The 19,742-nt window shown below is 42.7% G+C and overlaps 1 protein-coding gene across 7 annotated transcripts in view; it reads right to left on the minus strand.

Annotated features, from left to right (window-relative positions):
- dip2a (disco-interacting protein 2 homolog A) overlaps positions 1 to 19,742 on the minus strand; it is an 81,974-nt gene that overhangs the window by 35,493 nt on the left and 26,739 nt on the right. For all 7 annotated transcript variants that reach the window (XM_071464147.1, XM_071464056.1, XM_071463961.1 and 4 more), the window contains exon 2: positions 122 to 193. In XM_071464147.1, coding sequence (XP_071320248.1) covers positions 122 to 193 — 72 coding nt within the window. The remainder of the gene's footprint in view (positions 1 to 121; positions 194 to 19,742) is intronic.

The following is a 19,742-nucleotide window of genomic DNA, read 5'->3' on the forward strand; positions in this document are numbered from 1 at the left end:
TACTTTTTCGTACTGTTTGATCTTGCAAGGACACTATGCTAAATGCGATGCTAACAGGCAGCCAGATCAAAGATAAAACCTGTTCTGGACAGAACATTTTCTGCAGGCCTGTGTGCCTTACCTTGTATCTGTGGGATGTACGGTGCCAACAGCTTGCCTCTTTTCTTCTCATAGCCCTTCTGAGTGATGTCCCCTGTACAGACAGAGACAGAGAAATACAGAGGAACAGACAGACCGAGAGAGAGAAGGGGGGGGGGGGGGGGGGGGGGGGCAGAGAGATGAGTCATTAGCTCAGCCGTGCCCTGGTGGAGTGTGTGTGTGTGTGTGTGTGTTTGCACGCACAACTGCCTCAGGATCACACTGGCAGCCTGGTTACACTGGCACCGCAGGGCACCAGAGAAGGGCCAGGGCAGCAGATGACCAGCACTTACCAAATGGATGTCTCTCTCAAAAGACACACACAGGAAGTGACATTGCAATTGTTCAACCACACCAGCACAAAAATCACACTTGATACATATGACATTGTAGAGAATTTCAACCAAATACTTGAATGATAACATCAGCTAGGCAAGGGACATTTAAAAGATCGTTTGTCTGGTGCGCCTGGAACATTTTTCCCTTTCAGTATTTTTACCAGAAGTAAAAATACTGCTGATGTCAGCATGAACTGAATCCGCCTCAGTTGTCTCCCCACACATAATTAAAACACGGTGTGTTAAATAAGATCTGCCCACATTCTTTTATTAGCCCTATTTGAAATGAATATCACTGTACAAGGTTTTTCAAGTCTGGAATTTAACTACAATAAATGAAGAAAGGGAAAAATGAGGGCAAAGGGAGATAAAGAGATGGGGATGCAGACAGTTGAACAGAGAGAGATAGAGGCTGGAGGTATAAGGCTAAGTAATATGGTACTGTAAATTCACAACTCTGCCAATTCTCACTATACTTGGCGGGGTGTAGAGTGGACTTAGCACGGATAACCACATCAGTTAAATTGGTGACAAAGAGGATAAACTCAAGTTCCCTAAACTAACAAAAACACTACTAAACAAAACACAAAAAAACATGACCCCAGCACTGCCTCTGTGATAGCTGCTTAAATTGTTGATGATCTCAGAGGATCAAATTGCATTGTTATGTCTATGTCAAAGCAACGCAACAATAAAGAAACAGCAAATTGTCATCAGCGGTTTACATTATTATGCAGATTGAGCATATTTGTAGGTGTGACACAAGGAGAATATACAAAACTATCATAAAACTTGTAGAAAAGTAATTTAGTTATGTACATCACATTAGCAGTGCATTTTTGGTGTTCATTCCTACTCCCATTTGATCCTGCTAGCTCTAGTTTATCATTTTGAAGAGCACAGAAATACAGTCCATTGCGCTTTATTTTCAGCTGTCTCAGAGTGGAATGCTTGACCAACCACAGTATGCAATGGCCTTTACCACCTTTTTCCAAGAAGAAAGTAACCAACAAAATACAGTGTTTTGCAGTGTGATGTACAAGCTTATTACACTCTTCACTAAATGAATCCGTCACCAAAATGCCAAAAACATTGAAACACGTTCACATGTTCACATGGGACCTGTTCAAAAAACACAGAAGTAGGTCACTGAGTGTGGAGTATCGTGGCTGCTCCTGGATGATTTGGGGAATTGTAAGATGTCACTGTTTTTCAGCATATCAGACAGTGCTGTGGGGCAGGCTGAGGCTGATGGGGTGGAGGCTCATTTGTCAACAACAGGCGTATCAGTTCACTCACACAGGGCTGACTGACAGCACCAACCACAAGTCTGTACACAACTATGCTCCTAAATATGACCTCTCTGACAAAGCTGTGGAAGACGAAAGGCCTTGTGGAAAATATGAAAGTCAAACCACTGGGCTGTTCTGATTGTGAAAGTGTCACTCGATGTGACATACACATTGTTTTGGCAGGAAGCTAGAAATGTTCACAGAAGTCAGCGCAAGATCTGAGAGGTCAGATATTCCATGTGATTTTGACACTTGAGCCCAATGAATAGGGATCACACTGTGTCCTTTATATTAATCTATACAGGCTCTCAGTTGGGGTCATTAGGGTGGAGGTCAAGTGGAAAAGAGAGCAAGAGTTCAACAGGGCTGTCTGAACAGAACAACCTGATTAAATTCTTCCCCATGTGATCCCATTTCTTCTACCTACCTTAGGGAATACTTTGTTTTACTTGATCCTTATTGAAATGTTTAACCTATATTAATTCATGAAATATTGTGCACACATAGAGTAGTTTTGTATTCAACACCCTGTTTGCCTTCATTGAGTCACCGAGAACATGTTATGGCCCCTCATATTGACAGATGTTTTCAAGTCTTAGTTATAGTACTAAAATTATTCCAAAATATTCACAGTTATCTTTGCTGGTTCTCTGCTCATCAAGCCTCTTCAACACAACAGTATGTTAGTGTGAAGGCAGGTGTTGGTGGTCACACTGGTTGCTGTGCGGCCTGCTGGTCCTGAGTCACCAGTAACAGCTGAATGCCTGCACTGTTAAATGTCCAGGAGAGCTGGAGGCTAGCAACAATACAGCGCTGTCCACTGACAGAGCCGGCTGACCTGACACTGACTCTTTCTGGTGATAAGTGTCTGTTTGTGTGTGTGTGTGTCTGTGTGTACATCAGTATATATCTGTGTGCATGCCAAAGTGTCTGAGTGTGTGTACCACAGCAGCCAATCAGCCTGTCAACAGCACAATAGAGGGCTATTCTCTGCGGCGGCTCCAAATTCTGACTAGCAGCCCTTGGTGGCCGAGCTGCCCCTTGCACAGACTGATCCATCAAGTTATGTCTCAGTGAAGCTAATCTTTTGATCTGAGAACAAACAGCTTAGTCATTAAATATGGAAGAATGGACTCAAGCATTCATCGGTAAACAATGACTCATACCCTGGATCTTAAAAAGCAAAACAAAAAGGTCTAAGGCACCAAAGGATCACAATATTTATGTAAGTGTAAGTGTGTATGTATGGGTGTGTTTGCATATGCTCGCACATATATTTCTGTGTGTAAGTGTGTGTGTGTCTGCATTTTTATGTATTCCTGGACAAACACTCCATTTCCCTTCTGTGTTTGAGCTTTGAGTGCCTGCATAAGAGAAAATGGGAGGATTCAAAAGGTCAATATGCGGCCTGCCACCTGGGGAATAACAGAGGGGGGGACAGGATAGTGGGATGCAGGGTGAGAGAGAGATGGAAGGACGATTGAAGGGAAGCTTAGCGCGTATACCAAATTACAGTCACAAGGGCTGCAGCTTACAGTATATTTACAGCAGCATGGGAAACACTTCATTTGACTCCCTTCACCTCTCTACACCGACTAGAGGCTTTGCTATTTAATTGAGCTGTAAAGCACCTGGGAGCAGAGGGTGTAGGGGCTAGAGTAAATAAAAACTGAGAATGAATGTGTCATAGAGCGAGACAAACGAAAGCACAGGAGGGAGGGGTGGGAGAGAGGGGGGAGCATTTCTCATGTCATGATGGTTAGAGAACATCAGGGGCTCAGCTGGTAGACTGTTTTCTCTTGCCTCAGCCGGCATCCACCATCATCAAAGCCATGCTCCTTTGTTTCCATCATCCCACCAGGCTCTAACCTCTTCACCTTCATCCCAACCCTTGAGGGATGACTATCCACACATAGTAAACATTCCTGTCATCTTCTGACCAGCAAACACTCTCTTTTTAATTACCTGCACCACTTCTTCTTGAGAGGAAAGGAATAAAAAGAATGGAGGAATAGCAGGTCCAATGTCCATTTTCTTTGGGGTAAAAGTGCAGGTCTTGTCTCCATCAGTGTGAAGTTCCCAAAAATTATTTACCACAGGCATATTTTTGTTAGCATGAAAATTCCTCTCACACAGTCCTGAATTCAGTTTGAGATGAGATGGTCAATCTTGTAACATTCTGGACTGTGACAGCAAGAGAGCCCGCTGTCCCCTGATTTGTCTTATTGACTATAACCGACTGATGGCTATTGAGTATAATTGACTGATGGCTATTGACTGGAGCTGTTCCTCCAATGAGGCCCCATTAGAGAATTACCTTGCATCTGTCCAGACGGAGCTCTTCAATCAGGAGAGGAATACTGAAACACAGCACATTCCTCTACAAGCCTGCACAAACACAATAAGGATAGGTAATGAAGCTCTGAATGAAGGCGGTGAGTTGGGTATTCTCTCTCTTCTTTTAGAGGCAGAAAGCCAGACAGGGATGTCAACTCCTGCTCTCAACTATCTCCCTTGGTATCATGCACACCCACACTCACAAAGACACACACACACCCAAGCAGAAATAGCAGCAGCAAGGGCTTGATGATGGTTCCAGCACTGCATCTATGTGTGTTTTTCTCTCCTGTTGGCTGCCTATTAAAAAACACCAAGATGTGTGTGTGTGTGTGTGTGTGAATATGTGTGTGGAGCTATGTGAGCAATCTGTCTATGTATCTAAGAGTCTTTTGCAATAATCAACACTAGGGCTTGTGATAATTTAGTGTATCGTCCGTTTAAATGATTCTATTGTTTCAGATTCTCATGTTGCGATATCATGTTTCACGGTCATTTCTACATGAGTAAGGGATGCAGCTAATTCAATATTTTCATTATCATTTAATCTGCCACTGAATTTCTCAATTGTGTTCTATAAAGTGTTAGAAAATAGTAAAAAAATGTCCATCATAATCCCCTAAAGCCCAAAACTACATTTTAAAATTCCTTGTTTTGTTTGACCACCTGACAGATATTCAACTTATTATCATGGTAGACAAAGAAAACCAACTAATCTTAACATTTGAGAAGAGAAAACAAAATTTGGGGCATTTATGCTTGAAAATGACTTTTAATTAATTGAATGTCAAAATAGTTGCTGTAGCTGATCATTTCAGCTTAAAAATGAATGATAAGTTAAATTTTACCAAAATCTCTCAAAGACTCTGAGACGTTATTCTAAACAGAAATTTCACAACATGTTTAAATGATGCTGTGATGATCATTACAATACAAATTTTGTCCATATTGTCCAACACTCATTAATAGACCCAAATTCTTCTTTTTCCTGAAATAAAATCCCTCAAATCTGTGCCACACTGCCACCCTCTCCTCCTAAGTGACAGACAGCCAGAGAGATGGCCCCACCCACCCTTAATGTCAGTTCCTGTGCCAGGCTGACCCACAGTGTGCCAACATTGCTGCCAAGTGAGCAACCAAGCCGTCTGCCCTTCAGCCACAAAAAACCACAGCTAAATATTTAGGCTGGGCAGCATTTGCTCTCTAGGCTTGTGTAATTTATTCCAACAAAAGCAGATGTGGCCGGCTGTCATTTAGCATTAGCTCTCCAGCATACAAATGTTGGTTTTACACATTTGGATTAAACTTTAATCTAAACAGGCACTGAAATCTTGTAAATTTTCCAGTGCATAATTGCAGTGAACAGTTTATCTGAGGGAGAAGTGAACTATTCCAGGTGTGCACAGTGAGCTCTAAGCATTACCCCTCTCATTCTCAAAGTCTAGTCGAGAGTAAATGGGCTTAAACCTCTGCTTCTCACAGCTTCCACTCACTTGTATCTGACAGATACAGAAAATGAAAAAGAGCAGAGATATGAATGAGGGGCAAAGAAAGGGCTAGATGGAGAAAGAGCAGACCCACACCACAGATTTAACCACACGTCTAGCTTATTAGTCTGTCTACATGACAAAAAAACACCAGCCAAGCTGCAGAAAGAAGTGTTATTACTATTAAATTATTTTAACACACACAGATGCAAGCAGAATCACTCACATGTGGGAGCAAGAGGAGCAAGCAGAGCAGCGATGAGACGTCTTCAGCACAGACAGAGAGAGAGGGATGCACAGACGCATGGAGGGAGGGACAGCAGAAGAAGGGGCCAGTGGCAGAATACAGGCAGTCAGGTCAGCAGAGGCTAACCAGCTAATAGGCTAACAGGCAAACTCTAAGATGTCCTGCTGTCATAAGTCAGGCTTTTCAGCATCCTTTGTTTCCTTTCATAGTGAGAGCAAGAGAATGAACGAACCCCATCTCCCTCATTCTATCTTCCCATCATTCCCCTCCCTCTCACCCTCTCTCAAACACACAGCACTCCTGACTCCCCCTCCCCTTCAATCGACTGCCCCTGACACCCCCTCCCTTGCCCATTCGTTCCCTCTCACTCTTTCCATCCCTCCCTTCCTCTCTTCTAAGGTCTCTAACAAAAAGCCGAGCTAGGCTGCGGGATTAGGGTGTCAAAGCGGACCCCTGCCCCCCACCTTTCTACATACCAATCTCACACACTGAACACATGCACACACACACACTGTACAAGAACTATAGAAGAGGCTTCGTTAGCCTGTTACAACATGTTTACGCAGGTTAAGTTACAGAACATGTAAACTTTGTTTCACTGTCAAGAGGACGCTTCTACACTGATGCAGGCAACCATGCCATTAGAGTTAATGCTTCCAACAACATCGAAGTCCACAGCTGAGAAAGAAAAGTAATTTTTGTAACACTGCTGGATGGAAGACGTAACCACAAAACCACCTAGACAGCTAGATCAAACCCAGTGACATACCTGTACACTGCCACTGTAATTTCCACCTTGAATTTGCTTTGTGAAAAATTTAGGCTATACTTCGGAATGAAGCAGAAGCTATGAAGTGTTAAAACCGGGCTTGTTGTGATGAGGAGCCCTTTGATGTGGAGGAAAACACTGCCCTGTGTTTAGACTGGTTGGAGATGGAGCGCTACAGAAGTCCCAGCAGGCTTATCACCAAGTGCGCGTGTGTTTGTGTGTGTGTGTGTGTGCGCGCATTAGTATTTCATTTTAGAAATTAGAGACCTATTCACCCTATGGCACTAAGTTTCAATGAATAGCTGCATATAATTAGGCTCAATTATTCCTTGCTAACACACACGTTAATGGACCTGCACAAACACTTCTGCAAAATGCCCACACACAATAGATCATCCCTTGTTTCTACAGACTCACAGGAACTACATGTGACCTTGGACTAGTGGGTCAGACACCTTCTACATGTTGGTTTAAGCTCACATGATTACAGGCTATTCATGTGGCAAACGCCAGATAGATAACTGAAAAAAGAAACACCTTTACAGTGTAATGTGATCCAACAGAAAAGACCTGCATTATGCACTACTTTTGTGAAACTTAAAAATAGAGCTGCAACAATTAGTCAATTAATTGACTAGTCAAGTGACAAAAAATTAGTTTAGGTTAGGTTAGGTTTCAGCTTTGATGTTTTTCTTGTCATATATTGTAGTGAATAGATTTGTATTTTGGACTCTTTTGCTATATTTTATGGACAAAACGAACTGTGTATGAAATGTGCTATAAATACCGAATGTTAGACGTTGCAGTATGGTGATGCATATTTATCTCCAAATTAGGTAAATGACACAAAAACTGAAATCTAAGTTTTACATAGCCTCTGAATGTGGATGCTAGTGTTCTTTTGAACTGCATCATATTGCAATCACAGTTTTCTATTTTTTTTTGGTTGTCACAGTATATGTTCACACAGTTATTAGAGTAGCAACCTGTGTTTTGTGAAGCAGTAGATGTCATGGACCTCTTTCCATTGCGGTTTGATTCCAAGGCAAATCATTTTAATTCACATACAGATTGCAGCTCCAAGCTGAACACAGCAGTATAGTACTTTTCAATGATGCCAGAAGACGTTCAGTAACCTCAAGGCTATAACAAATATGTGACTAAAGAATTATACAGCTTCAGTCATACTGAATGTCATGAATGCCCAGTGTAGGTTAAAGACAGTCAGGGATGGGAAGTGTTGCAGAAAAGAGGGGTTGATTGAAGATGACAAGGAGCTTGACACTGAGAGCCAGCTGGTGAAACGGAGGGGGTCGGGGCAGACTGGAGGAGGCTTTAGGGAGAATTTAGAGACAGAAGGGGGGGATGAGGAGAGAAAAGAGAGAGGAGGAAAAAGGGAGAAGGAATAAAGGAGGATATGATTAAAAGGTAATGACTTCCTCTTCCTTTCACTAGACACACAGACACATGCTGACACACACACACACACACACACACACACACACACACACACACACTGATATCCCTGATCCTAAAGCGCCTGGGCGTCTCTCAGTCTCAATCCATCAATGGCTCCAATCACACTGTCGTATCGCTTTTAATTAAGTAGTGCCAACGAATTAGGGGACTGAACGAACCCTCCATTACTACTTTGCTAATACATAACTCCCTCATCATATGTGCACACACACACACACAGCCCAAAATCCCCCTCCATCCCCCGGGCTCTGTATGGCTGGTGAGCAGACAGAGCAGAGTGTGAATAATAAGACATTAGATGCAGCGTTGCCTTACACAGGGGGCCCTGCAGCTGTGCACTGATTTAGGGAGCAGACAGGAGGGGGGCCTTAATTAACAGTCACAAATAAACACTGAAACTGTACACACACACACACACACCCACACACACACACACACACATCAAAGGAACGCACACACACACGCATGCAGTGGTTCTCACAAAGAGACAAATGCAGATCAAATCAAGTGCAAACACTAATGCAGAGCGTTCATATCAGGCACACACGCACGCACACACACACACATACACACACAAACATACAAACCTCACACACTGTTGTCACTGTTTGTGCGAAATGTGAAAGTATGGGGCCCTGCCACCTGCATGTACTATGTGCATAATCATGTATGGGTATCTTTGTGAGTTTGAGGTTTAAACCTAGAATAAAGACATTTTTGAAAAGCGGGGACATTCTGCATTCGGGGCAGTCGCCAGTTCATCAAAGGGCTGTTTGAAAGTTAGGACTTGGTTGTCAGATGGGTTGGGTTTAGGTTAAGTGTAGGTTTTGTGGTTGGACGTGTTAATTATGATGGTTAAGGTTAGGATAATGGGCCAGGGAATGCATTGTGTCAGTGAGTGTCCTCACAAGTATCTGATTACAAATGTGTGTGTTTGTGTGAGAGTAAGAGGGGGGGCAAGAGAGAGAGAGAGAGAGAGAGAGAGAGAGAGAGAGAGAGAGAGAGAGAGAGAGAGAGAGAGAGAGAAAGAGAGAGACTGGCCTGGCTCCAGTCCAAACATATTCATCGCAGTTCATTCAGACAGATGATACACAGGCTGGACTGAGCAGCACAGTAACTGAGCGATGTGCTGCTATTCTGGCTCTCAGCCAGAGCTTCGTGATGCGTACACATGCATCTCACCTACATGGACAGCAGAAGAAGCTGTCCTATCCAATGCCACGCAGTGCAGCTATACATATGGTTCAGTGAAGCCACCCTGAGCAATGACAACAAAGAGCCCAAGTGTGGGAAAGAATAGGCCTAATCTGTTATCCTGTTGACCTCATCAGATAAACAGCCTCTTCTCAGTGAGTGTAGTTTAGTAATGTCTTTCGCACACTGACATTTGTTTTATTTAGATCTGTTTGAGAAAAATCGAGACATGCGAGAGCTGTGTTGTAAAAATTAATTATATTGTCAGACTGGATTCTCTCATTGTCTGAGTGCTTTCATGTTGCCAGTATATATGTCTCTATATGTGTGATTTGTGGAGCGAGACATCTGTGTGACAGGCGTGACCAGTGTGGGAGCCTCAGAGTAAAGACTCTGCCATGAAACACAAGAATCTGTTCACAGCCGACAAGCCCCACTCTGCCTCCAGACACATTTGAAGGAACACCTACTGGACTTGACATGTTTACCTCAGGAGTGCCAACCTTACTGTACACCCTGCTGGTTCACTTATTTGATGGCATATCTATAAATTAGCTCTGCTAGTGGCGACAGCTTCAACATTTCTCTTGAGCTGCAGAAAAACATGTGACATGCGACTGTTGTCATTACGGCAACTTATCCAAGACAATGGTGTAGTTACAGAGTGAGTAGAGCTGCAGTAAACAGCACAACAGTATGAACAGTGCCTGACTACTTGCTAATGAATAGCTCAGTCTAAAACTGGAGCTTCATCCAGCTTGTCCTCATGGAAAAACTGCCTCTTGTGACTAAAATGTCCACCTGGAAGTGCCCTTCACACACAGTTTGACCTGTGCGGTTACCACAATGGGATGATTAGGTGACTGAAACCACGCACTAGGGTATTATCTTCCCCATTATGAGCAGTTTTTAGAAGGAAGAAATCAATTCAATCAAAGTCAAAGTCAGTATCAATAATGCCCTCTATTCGGGGCATCACAGCTCTGCTCTCAAACTCAACAATCTAACTTGTCTCAATTGAAAAAAAGTCTAAAACACAGAATGGCCTACCCTGATGGGAAATCTGCTGCCATTGTCCAGATGCTCTTCAATGTGCTCAGCCACACATGCTGCATGCGAGTCCAACTGTTTCACATTCCTCATGGGGTGTGTTAAATATCCCGAGCAAGAAACTTACACTCCCACAGACCAATGCTCCAATATAAAGGTGAAAATTACCCTTATTTGCAAAATTATGTTTATTAGAAAATACACTGTGATGTGTATAAAACAAATAGGAGCCTAAAACCTTTTTGCCCTCCAACAAACCATCCAGACACAGTTCCAACAATTTCAAATACAACTTATAAATATACTTACTATACTAAATATAACTTGTTCTTCAAATGCTACTGACCGAGGCTCCACCTACTTGGCAGAAGCAACTTACGTCTCCTACCTCTGTGGAGAGAAACCCTGCATCGCTGGTGTTTGAGACGATGGGATGGTGTCCCATCTGAAGCTCCCAGCTCTGTGGATTCAACTCACTTCTCTGCATGGTCTCAGTGGATGTGGAGAGATTTATTGTCCTCTTCTTTGCCTGGTTATTACCATATGAATGACCATGTTTTCACCGGCCTGACACGGGCTTACCCATTAAGCTCCTTGCATATACACACACATAAACACCTTTGCTATGGTGAGGGATAGCAGGGTGGGAGAGAGCTGGGTGTTTTTGCATGGACACACAAAACAGCTAAAAATCTACGCATGGCCACCGTGGCAATCCAATTAAAGGGTGCACACACAGATACACTTAGTGGTATTATAGATGCAGGCTATTGCCCCCGACTGTGCATTGTGCGAGTGTGCTTGTGCATCCATATCTATATGTCAGCGGCCCAGGCTAACTAGCGCTGCTCCAAGTCTAACAAGCCGTACGACAAAGTCTTTTGTCCTTCGCCTGTGATTCATGACCGGGTTTTGGAGGGGAGCCCAGCATCAGTGTGTGACTACATGAAAGCTTGTGCACGTTTACCCTTTTTAACACAAAAACATGCCCTACACCCATGATTTCTTGTCATCACTGCTGATGTGAAATTGTATGTTTCCAAATATACGCAGCTCTTCAGAGAGCTGAGCAGGGCTATCCAAGTGAGAGAAGATCAATACAGCATCAGTGCAGGTCAACAGAGCAAGCAGGTGGACACACAGCGTAGAAACAAATATGCTCAAACACAACTATGCAGTCCGTCACTGGTCCACCACTAATTCTCTCTTTCCAACATGCACAAGCAGAACAACAGGCCGATCTGACCAGGCGCTGGACAGGATGACCACAAGCCTCACCTCCAGCAACACCATCTGTTCCTCTCTTTCCATTGCCCTTCCTCTCCTCATCAAAAATCCACCATTCCAACACCCAAAAATATATAGGTGAGGTGTTACAAAAACAAACGTGATGCAAACACTCCTCGCATCATCTACTATTCACATTTCATACTCCGATACGTTTGCTTTTGCATTCATGTTTGCAGACTTGCAGCTATTTCCCTGCAACACGGTTGCTCCACACTTTTTTATTTTGCACATTATTTCAAATTTCAAATTAAAATTTCAAATTTCCATGACGTCTGTGTCTACATATACCTACAGTGTAAAAATACCTTAACAAATCATTGTTTTTTCTTTCTTTCTCTTTTCTGGCTCTTTTCTTTCTTCTTAGACTCCTCACTGTTTTCTCTTCCTCCGTTCTGCCCCGTCCCACTTTTTTTTCTCATTTTTTTTGTTCTCTATCACCCTAATACAGTAGCGACCACCTTAAAAACCTTTGCCATTATATACGATCCTCTGTGTGTTTGCATGTACACAAGCATATACTTTTAGCTCATGTATACATGAGATTGCTAATCTATAATTAATAACCATTAATAATATCATGTAATATAATCATTATGGATGATATTTAACTATAAATACTATCAAATATGAATTAATAAAATGGCACTTTCACTTTGTCCGCCACACAACCACCTGAACTGTGCTCCTCTGGCTGCACCCAATCAATTCAGTGGAGCAGTGATAGCACTCTCAAGGCCAGACTTAAGCCTTTTAAATTTTAACACCACAGCTCAACACTGCCCCAGCCCCTGTTAACAAGTCCTGGGCTGGCTGGAACATCTGTTTGCCCTCAGACAAGATATTTATTATGGGAGGAGAGGAGAAGAACAGAAAATGCTGCACATGCACTGACAGCCAGCAGAGTTGAGTTTAATAATAAACAGTGGTGTTGCAAGTGTTTTTTGTAATAGTTTGATGTTGTATTGCTGTGCATACATTCTTGTGCAGACATGGCTTACTAAATTTTTAAAATATCACTTTGACCAACTTAGAAAGGAAGGAAAGTGTCCGTGTATGTGTGCACGTGCCCTTGTTTGTGTGTGAATGTGTGTGAAAGGGAGAGCTCATTAAAGTCAGTCTCATCTGAGATCCACCCCCTCACCACACACACATTACTAGTCTGGTTTTCCTGCTGCGATGAACCCACTAATAGCACAAACACTTAAACTCAAAAACACACACACACCCAAGTACATGTGCCACATACATACATCAATGGCAAACAAACATTTGTACTTGCATGTATATAGACAGAAACCCACTACACCTACACACACACACTGAGACACACACATATACACAGTGAAGACTACAATAATGAGAGCAGAGGTAGCATGAGGAGACAGTCCAGCTGTAGTACATGTGCAGAGCTCCTGTTCTAATGAGTCCATTAGTCAGTGGCACAGCAACTGCAATTATAACCCCACCCCACACACACACACACAGGCAGACACATGAACATACAGACAAATATACACCTACAAAAGCACAGACTTTTTAATATATTCATGTTTTACATATAAACAAAATAAGTCGTCCTTTGCGCCTTCAGCTACAGTCAGACCCACATCAACATGATGCATTAGTTTCATTGTGATAAACTGATACTCCACACGACTGGATAACAGTGGGAATAATGCTCCTGTCAAACAGGCTTATCGTGTTACACGATAGCATCTCACCCATTCCCACTAGAGTGCACAGTCAGTTGAACAGTGGTGGGCTTTTGTATAGTCTGTCCAAAAGAGGGTGCTAGAGAGATGTGTAGCCTGAAGGCTCCCACACCATCACTTCTCAAACTGTCTCCTCTTATCCTTCATTTCATCTGGAGGGATCCGCTTGTCCTCCTCTCACTCTCTCCTTTCCCCTCCCCTCTTCATCCTGTGGCTGTTCTTCCAAAATAAAGTCCAGTCACTTGTATTAAAAATAAGAATCATTTTTCAATTACTGCAGTGCATCAGCAAAAACTATTTGGATAACAACCCATTAAACCACTATTTCTGACTATTACCAGAATAATTTCACTATGGCCCAGGGCAGCTCTGGGCTCTGTAACAAGTGTGTGAGACATACTTTATCTGAGGATCAGCAGCTTGCAGACAGACCCTGTCATATAGGGACTGACAGACTGAGCTATGTTCTCAGTGTGTATGTAAACCCTGACTTCACAGTGTGTGTGCATATGCGTGAGGAGTGGCAGCACTTAGCAATGTGCTCATCTATCACAGTAGTTGTGCATGTTCTCTAATGAGTGTGCTCTTAATGAGGCTGAGCTCTGTGTAATCAGCTCTCTTCAGCAAAGGCCAAGCTATAAAAAAGCAATCACTTTACTTCAGCAACACAAACAAAGAGCTACACTTACACAAAATAGCAGACTCTTGACCCGTCCTGGCAAGTTTTAGCCATTATCTTTTCATATGAGATTATGTTTACATCACTGTGGCTACAGCAGGGCTGCACTATGAAATAATAATCTCTATTATTTTAAGAGATATAATCTATTAATCTATGAGTAATCTGCTGCAGGCAGAAAGCAAATACCTCTGCTAAAGCTGCACTAGCCTCTATATTTCTTATTGTAATAATAGAAAAGGTTAAGAAATTTTGAATCTGTTTCTGTTACCTTTTACTGAATTAGCTCATAAGAAAAATAATGACAATCCTACAAAAAATGTATTGTTGAGGAATCACTAGAAAAATCCTGGCTCTGCATCTGTAACACAAACATTGGACCATGGTCTGACTTTTCAACAAGTTTTATTACATTTGTTCTATATTTTCCTGTTTTGTTTTAATATTGTGGCAACTAACTACCAGACTATTAAAAAGAACTAGTAGACACAGGTAATAAATGTTACAGTACTGGATATATAGCAGTATAACAATGATACCGTACATGTTTGAACACAGGAGCAGCTACTGATCTCAGAAGCAGTAGAGCACTTCCCTAGAAATGAACCGTGTCCCTTTATGCGCAACTAGAGTGCTGAGAATGCAGATGTGGGCCAATGCAGAGAGGAAGAGGGGGGTGGAAGAGGTGCGAGAAGGAGGGAGAGGGAAGTAGGGAGGGGGTCCAAGGGTGAGTGGCAGATGTCCGCTCTTCACTGTACGTAGCCTGTGACCTCTCCTAAAAAGCATTTACAATGTTAATGCTACTGCACAGCTCCCGTCAGGCTGAACTAATCTGTCCAGCACACTGGACACTTACCTTCCATGCTCTGAAGGTCATCACTGACTGATCAGGGACAAAAGCGTGGGGGTGTGTGAGTGTAGGCCAACCTCTGTTAATGTGCATGTGTAAGAATTGCTCTGCATATTTTGTGTGTGTTTGCTATATGAATGCTTGTGTTTTGGCCATGTAGCATTATTTCTGCAGACTGTGTTGTCTTTGTAAAGCAGAGGGCAGTGTGCAGCCCCAACCTGACAGGAGCAGGGGCCCCGTTACTGGTCAGTCATCAACAACCCAAAGTACCCAAACAACTGGACAAAGTGTTAACTTCAGTGAAACAGTATGCAACTACCTTGAAAGTATAGGTATTTTATAGGCTGCTCACTATTTTAAGCTCTTCTTTAAAGGAAATAAATTCAAAAAAGTACAGCACATTTGTAAAAGGATGCTATTTAAACTTCAAAACTGTCCTTTGCTTCGACTCGCGTGAAGCATGCTAGAGAGGAAAGAGTAAAAGAACAGGAAATTTGATAATAGAGGCATGTCATTGTACAGACCCATGGTTAAGCCTGCTATACAATCCCAACTGAAAGGCGATATTATGTGGTATAAAATTCAGTGGCTATTAAAAAAGATGCCATACTACATTTTGTGCTTTGACAACAGGCTTTATGCTGTTTCCTGGAAAATAGGAAGCTCCTCTAAAAATAGTTGTGAAGATGGAAACTAAGAAACAGAAAAAAAAAGTAAGGTTAGTCATTCTAGATTATAGCCTAGTTGTTAGTTCTCAGGCAGAGCAGAGCTTTTCTTCATCCTCTATTTCTTTCTCATTGCTCTCAGAGTGCAGCCAAACAATGCCTCATATTTCACCGCAATTTGTCTATGCATTCCAACAAGTATGACATAATTTGTTACACTGGCCTTTACTTTTTTCCTCACTCTCTTTGCCAGATAAGGTATGGTGTGTTTCCATGCTGCTACTCTCCCCTGAGGGTACCTGGCCTTGGCATGAAACCTGCCGGCCCGCCTGCCTGGGTAAATGACTGCTGCAAGAGGGGGAGATGTGCCTTTGATGTCTCTGGACTGGTGGGATTCACTCGATGAGAGATGAGGGTGAGAAAAAAAAAAGGAGGGAGGGAGCAGGAAAGGGAAGAGGTGCTGAGAGATAGAGGAAGACAAAGAGAGAGAAAAAGAGCAGAAAGGGGGAAAGATATTGATTGAACAGTGTACAGAAGAGAGAGAATACAAATAAAGGAAGAGCGGGATTGAATAGGTAGACAGGAAAAAAAGAGGAGGGGGCATGTACTTTGAAGTTATGAGCCAAGCAAAGAAGTGCCTCCCAAGAGTATCGCCATGGGAGGGTTGGAGCCTGCAATCGTAAAGAGTGAATGGTTGGAGGAAAGGGAAAGGTGATGAATCAGGATAGGCTGGATAAGAGCTACAGTGGACCTCTCTTAGTCTCCATCTTTTTTGTTTGTCTCTGTGCTGCATGTTTTATCTATCAAATGACACGAAACAGGGGAGCAGGGGCAGAAAAAACCTGATACACTGATTCTTTGATGTCTTTACAGACATTCAGCTGCTTGACTGTGTGCATTAAGGCTGCTTTCGCTTTGCTGTTTTTTTTCAGTCAAGACTTTGGCAGCATGTGAGTCTCTTAGTTTGATTCAGCCAGGCCAGCCCTGGTGATTTAAAGCAAGGCTTCCAGCATCTGTAGGACTAGCCCAGAGTCTCCTGGTGTCCAACATTGTCTGTCCCAAGCAAAGGTCACCATGGTGACCGCAGCAGGGCTCTCCGGGGTCATCTAACACGGGGAGTGAATCTACTGAAAAAGACTGATTGTTCAACTTTCACTGACAGAATAGGAGCAAATTAAGAGAACCCAGACCAAACAAACAGTTTCTCCTTTGCTCACTGTAAATTTACTCTACTCTGCATCACTGAACTCCAAAGCAAACTAATTGGTCCCAAAAAGGATAGAAAACTAGCCCTGCTTTTTCTCTCTTAGAAACACGAGAAATCGGACTACAGGAGAAATAGTGCTTTATCTAGAAAATAAACAAACACAGGTCAAGCCCTGACAGATAGGGTGATGGAAAATCAAAGACATGAGGAGTGGGGAAAGAAAGAGCAGTTTATAGGAGACCACTTTATCTTTCCTTCACACTCCATGGCCTCCCTTATAGTTGCCAGGCACTTCCCGTTCCATTGTGTAGAGTATTGGCTGTACATACAGGAAGTGGGCTCTTTGTTTCCTTTCTCCTTCCTGTTGGTGTTGAGCACAGTGAAGAGGGGATTATGTGTAGATACTAGGGGGGAGGGACAACACACGCTGTGTTTGCAAGTAACCAGGAAGGAGCTCCTGGTGAAGACCTTTGGACTTGGAAACGCAAACAAAAGTAGAGCATTGGGTTGTACTTCTAACAGAAAGAGAGCGTGTGGCCAACAAACAGGAGGACGTTTGACTTGGTGGACGCACAGATGGGACCATATCAGATGTTTAACATACAGACAATTAACACGGGCGCAAATGCAGACAGCCAAATGCAAAACAGTGAATCTCATCTGATTAGACACCTGATCCTTTCTGATTAATTGATCAGTTTCATGACTCATGAGGGAGCAGGATAAATCATCAATGGCAGGCTCTCAGCTACAACATATGTCACGTCAGCCAACTCTATTTACCAGTCTTTATTGATTCACGCCTACACAATAGCCCTGAGAAATGCGGAGATCTTTTTGGCTCAGAGTATCCCATCCATCCTCCACCTAATCTACCCTGCATGGCTGATAGCTGAGAAGAAAGGGAATTTATCACGACGCTCCATCAAAAAGATTAAAAGCTAAGTATATGGCCCCAAATCTTTCATTGTGTTACCACACAGTAACAACACACTATGAAACTTAGCACATAGAAGAAACCTTCTGCTTTCTTCACTGAGGGTACACAGGGTTGCCAGTAGACCCTGTTAATATGCCGGGTATTAGTTAACAGTCTGTCACATATGCACCTCATCAGTTATAGGTTTTTAAATGTCTTAGCAAAATCACATGTAAATTATGTTTTAAATGGAAAACACTCAACTCTCTCAAAGACTCAAAGTCTGGAATCTACAGTGTGGTTTTCAAAGAATGTGTTCAATTTCAGTGTAGTTTTACACTCTGTTCATTGGCACTTTTGTGCTGGATTGTAAATTTGTCTATCTATAAATCTGTCAACAATCAGAAAAGTGAGAACTTGCTCAAACCAACAGGCTGCAAGGCAAACATATCATACCTTTCTCACCAGCTATGAATGTGTGTGTGTGCTTGTGTGTGTGTGTGTGTGTGTGTGAGAGAGAGAGCGTGGGTGTCCGTCTGTCTGTCACAACCGTGCAAGATACAGTCATGAAACTTCGCAGGTGTGTAGTTGACATCAAAATGAAGGTGGAGTTGATGACTACTGAATACTCATGGGTCAGACTGTCAACATGTTGACGAGCGTCTTGGCTGGAGTGAATCCACTGCAAGATGGTCTCAAGTTGACAATATGCTTTATTTGCTGTATGATCTTTGATGTTTTACTGTTACATTCATTCCAATTGTGCCATTTGTTGTATTCTTCTACAGCCTGCTCTTCACTGCAATGACCCACTTTCATTTTAATTCTTAGGGATAGGTTTTGTGCTCAGCTGAAGGGAGCGCACCTTAGACTGTTGCAGTTTTTGTTTTGGTTTTGCATTGACGAAACACATTCAAATTTGCACAGAATTTTTGTGACATAAGAGAGAGAGAGAGAGAGAGAGAGAGAGACAGACAGACAGACAGACAGACAGACAGAGAGAGAGAGAGAAAGGTCAACATGCTGTTTGCAAAAACCCAGAGAAACTAGTTCCACTGGACAGACAGGTCAGAGAAAAAAGAAATGGGATAGGAGGACGGCAAGGGAAAGGAGCAGCGATGCCGGGGTGAGAGCAGCTGTCGGAAAGATTGATTTAAGGAGAGCAGAGTAAAGACAGCCCAGCATCCTCCAATCAGACCCTTGTTTCACAAGGCTAGTAGAGCGGGGCAAGAGTGTGTGTTTGTCTGCATGGTAAATTCTCTGAGGAAAGAAATAAAAAGAAATAAAAGAGAAAGGAGGAAGTAAGAGGCAGTGAGAGGAAACCTGTGGTGTTATGTTGTGCTGTCAGATGTCACTGTGAGTTCGAGGATCTGTCACATCTTCGAGAAGCGATAAGAATAATGGAGGATGCAGAGGGAGAAGCAAGAACTTTGATAGAAATGTGAGACAAGAGGATGCTTTTCTGTGTCTGTCTATTTACTCAAGCCCAAGCAGTTGGTGAGTTCTGTAATAAAATATCATCATGAGTCAGCATTTAGAAGCTATGATTAAATTTTTCTATTCATTTTATGTAATTTTATGGGAGCCTTGTGTCCCCTTTTTGTGTCAGGGCTTGAAAATGATTTAAGGGTATTGTTGGGCATCAAGCTTGATGTTTACACTTATGCCATGTTTCAGTGATATGTCCCTCAACCCAAGGAACCACCTGGATGTGGAGTCACTATAACTGAGCTGACCCTAACCCATCAGTCCATTCCCAACCTGAAACCTGATGGTGTGACACACATCCAGCCGGGTCACATCCTCCCCCAGTGCAGATGGTTTAAATAAGCCAAACAAACTAGACAAACCATTCACTGACAGAATTAAACTCAATACTGTACTGTCACTTGAAGCACATGTATCCCCATTGTGTCCACTTCAGTTGTAATGTTATGGTAGGTAGTATTGCATGCCTTGATTGTGTCTATGTGTGTATTACTTTCAAGAACAAACACTGAGCTGGAAGCGAGATGACCCTGTGAGTGTTTGTCTTTCTGTGTGTGTGTGTGTGTGTGTGTGTGTGTGTGTTCAGGTTAGTGTATGTGCC

Source organism: Trachinotus anak, unplaced genomic scaffold (genome assembly GCF_046630095.1).
Source record: "Trachinotus anak isolate AG129_WGS33_773 ecotype Australia unplaced genomic scaffold, CSIRO_AGI_Tana_v1 ptg000001l, whole genome shotgun sequence".
Classification (NCBI taxonomy): domain Eukaryota; kingdom Metazoa; phylum Chordata; class Actinopteri; order Carangiformes; family Carangidae; genus Trachinotus; species Trachinotus anak.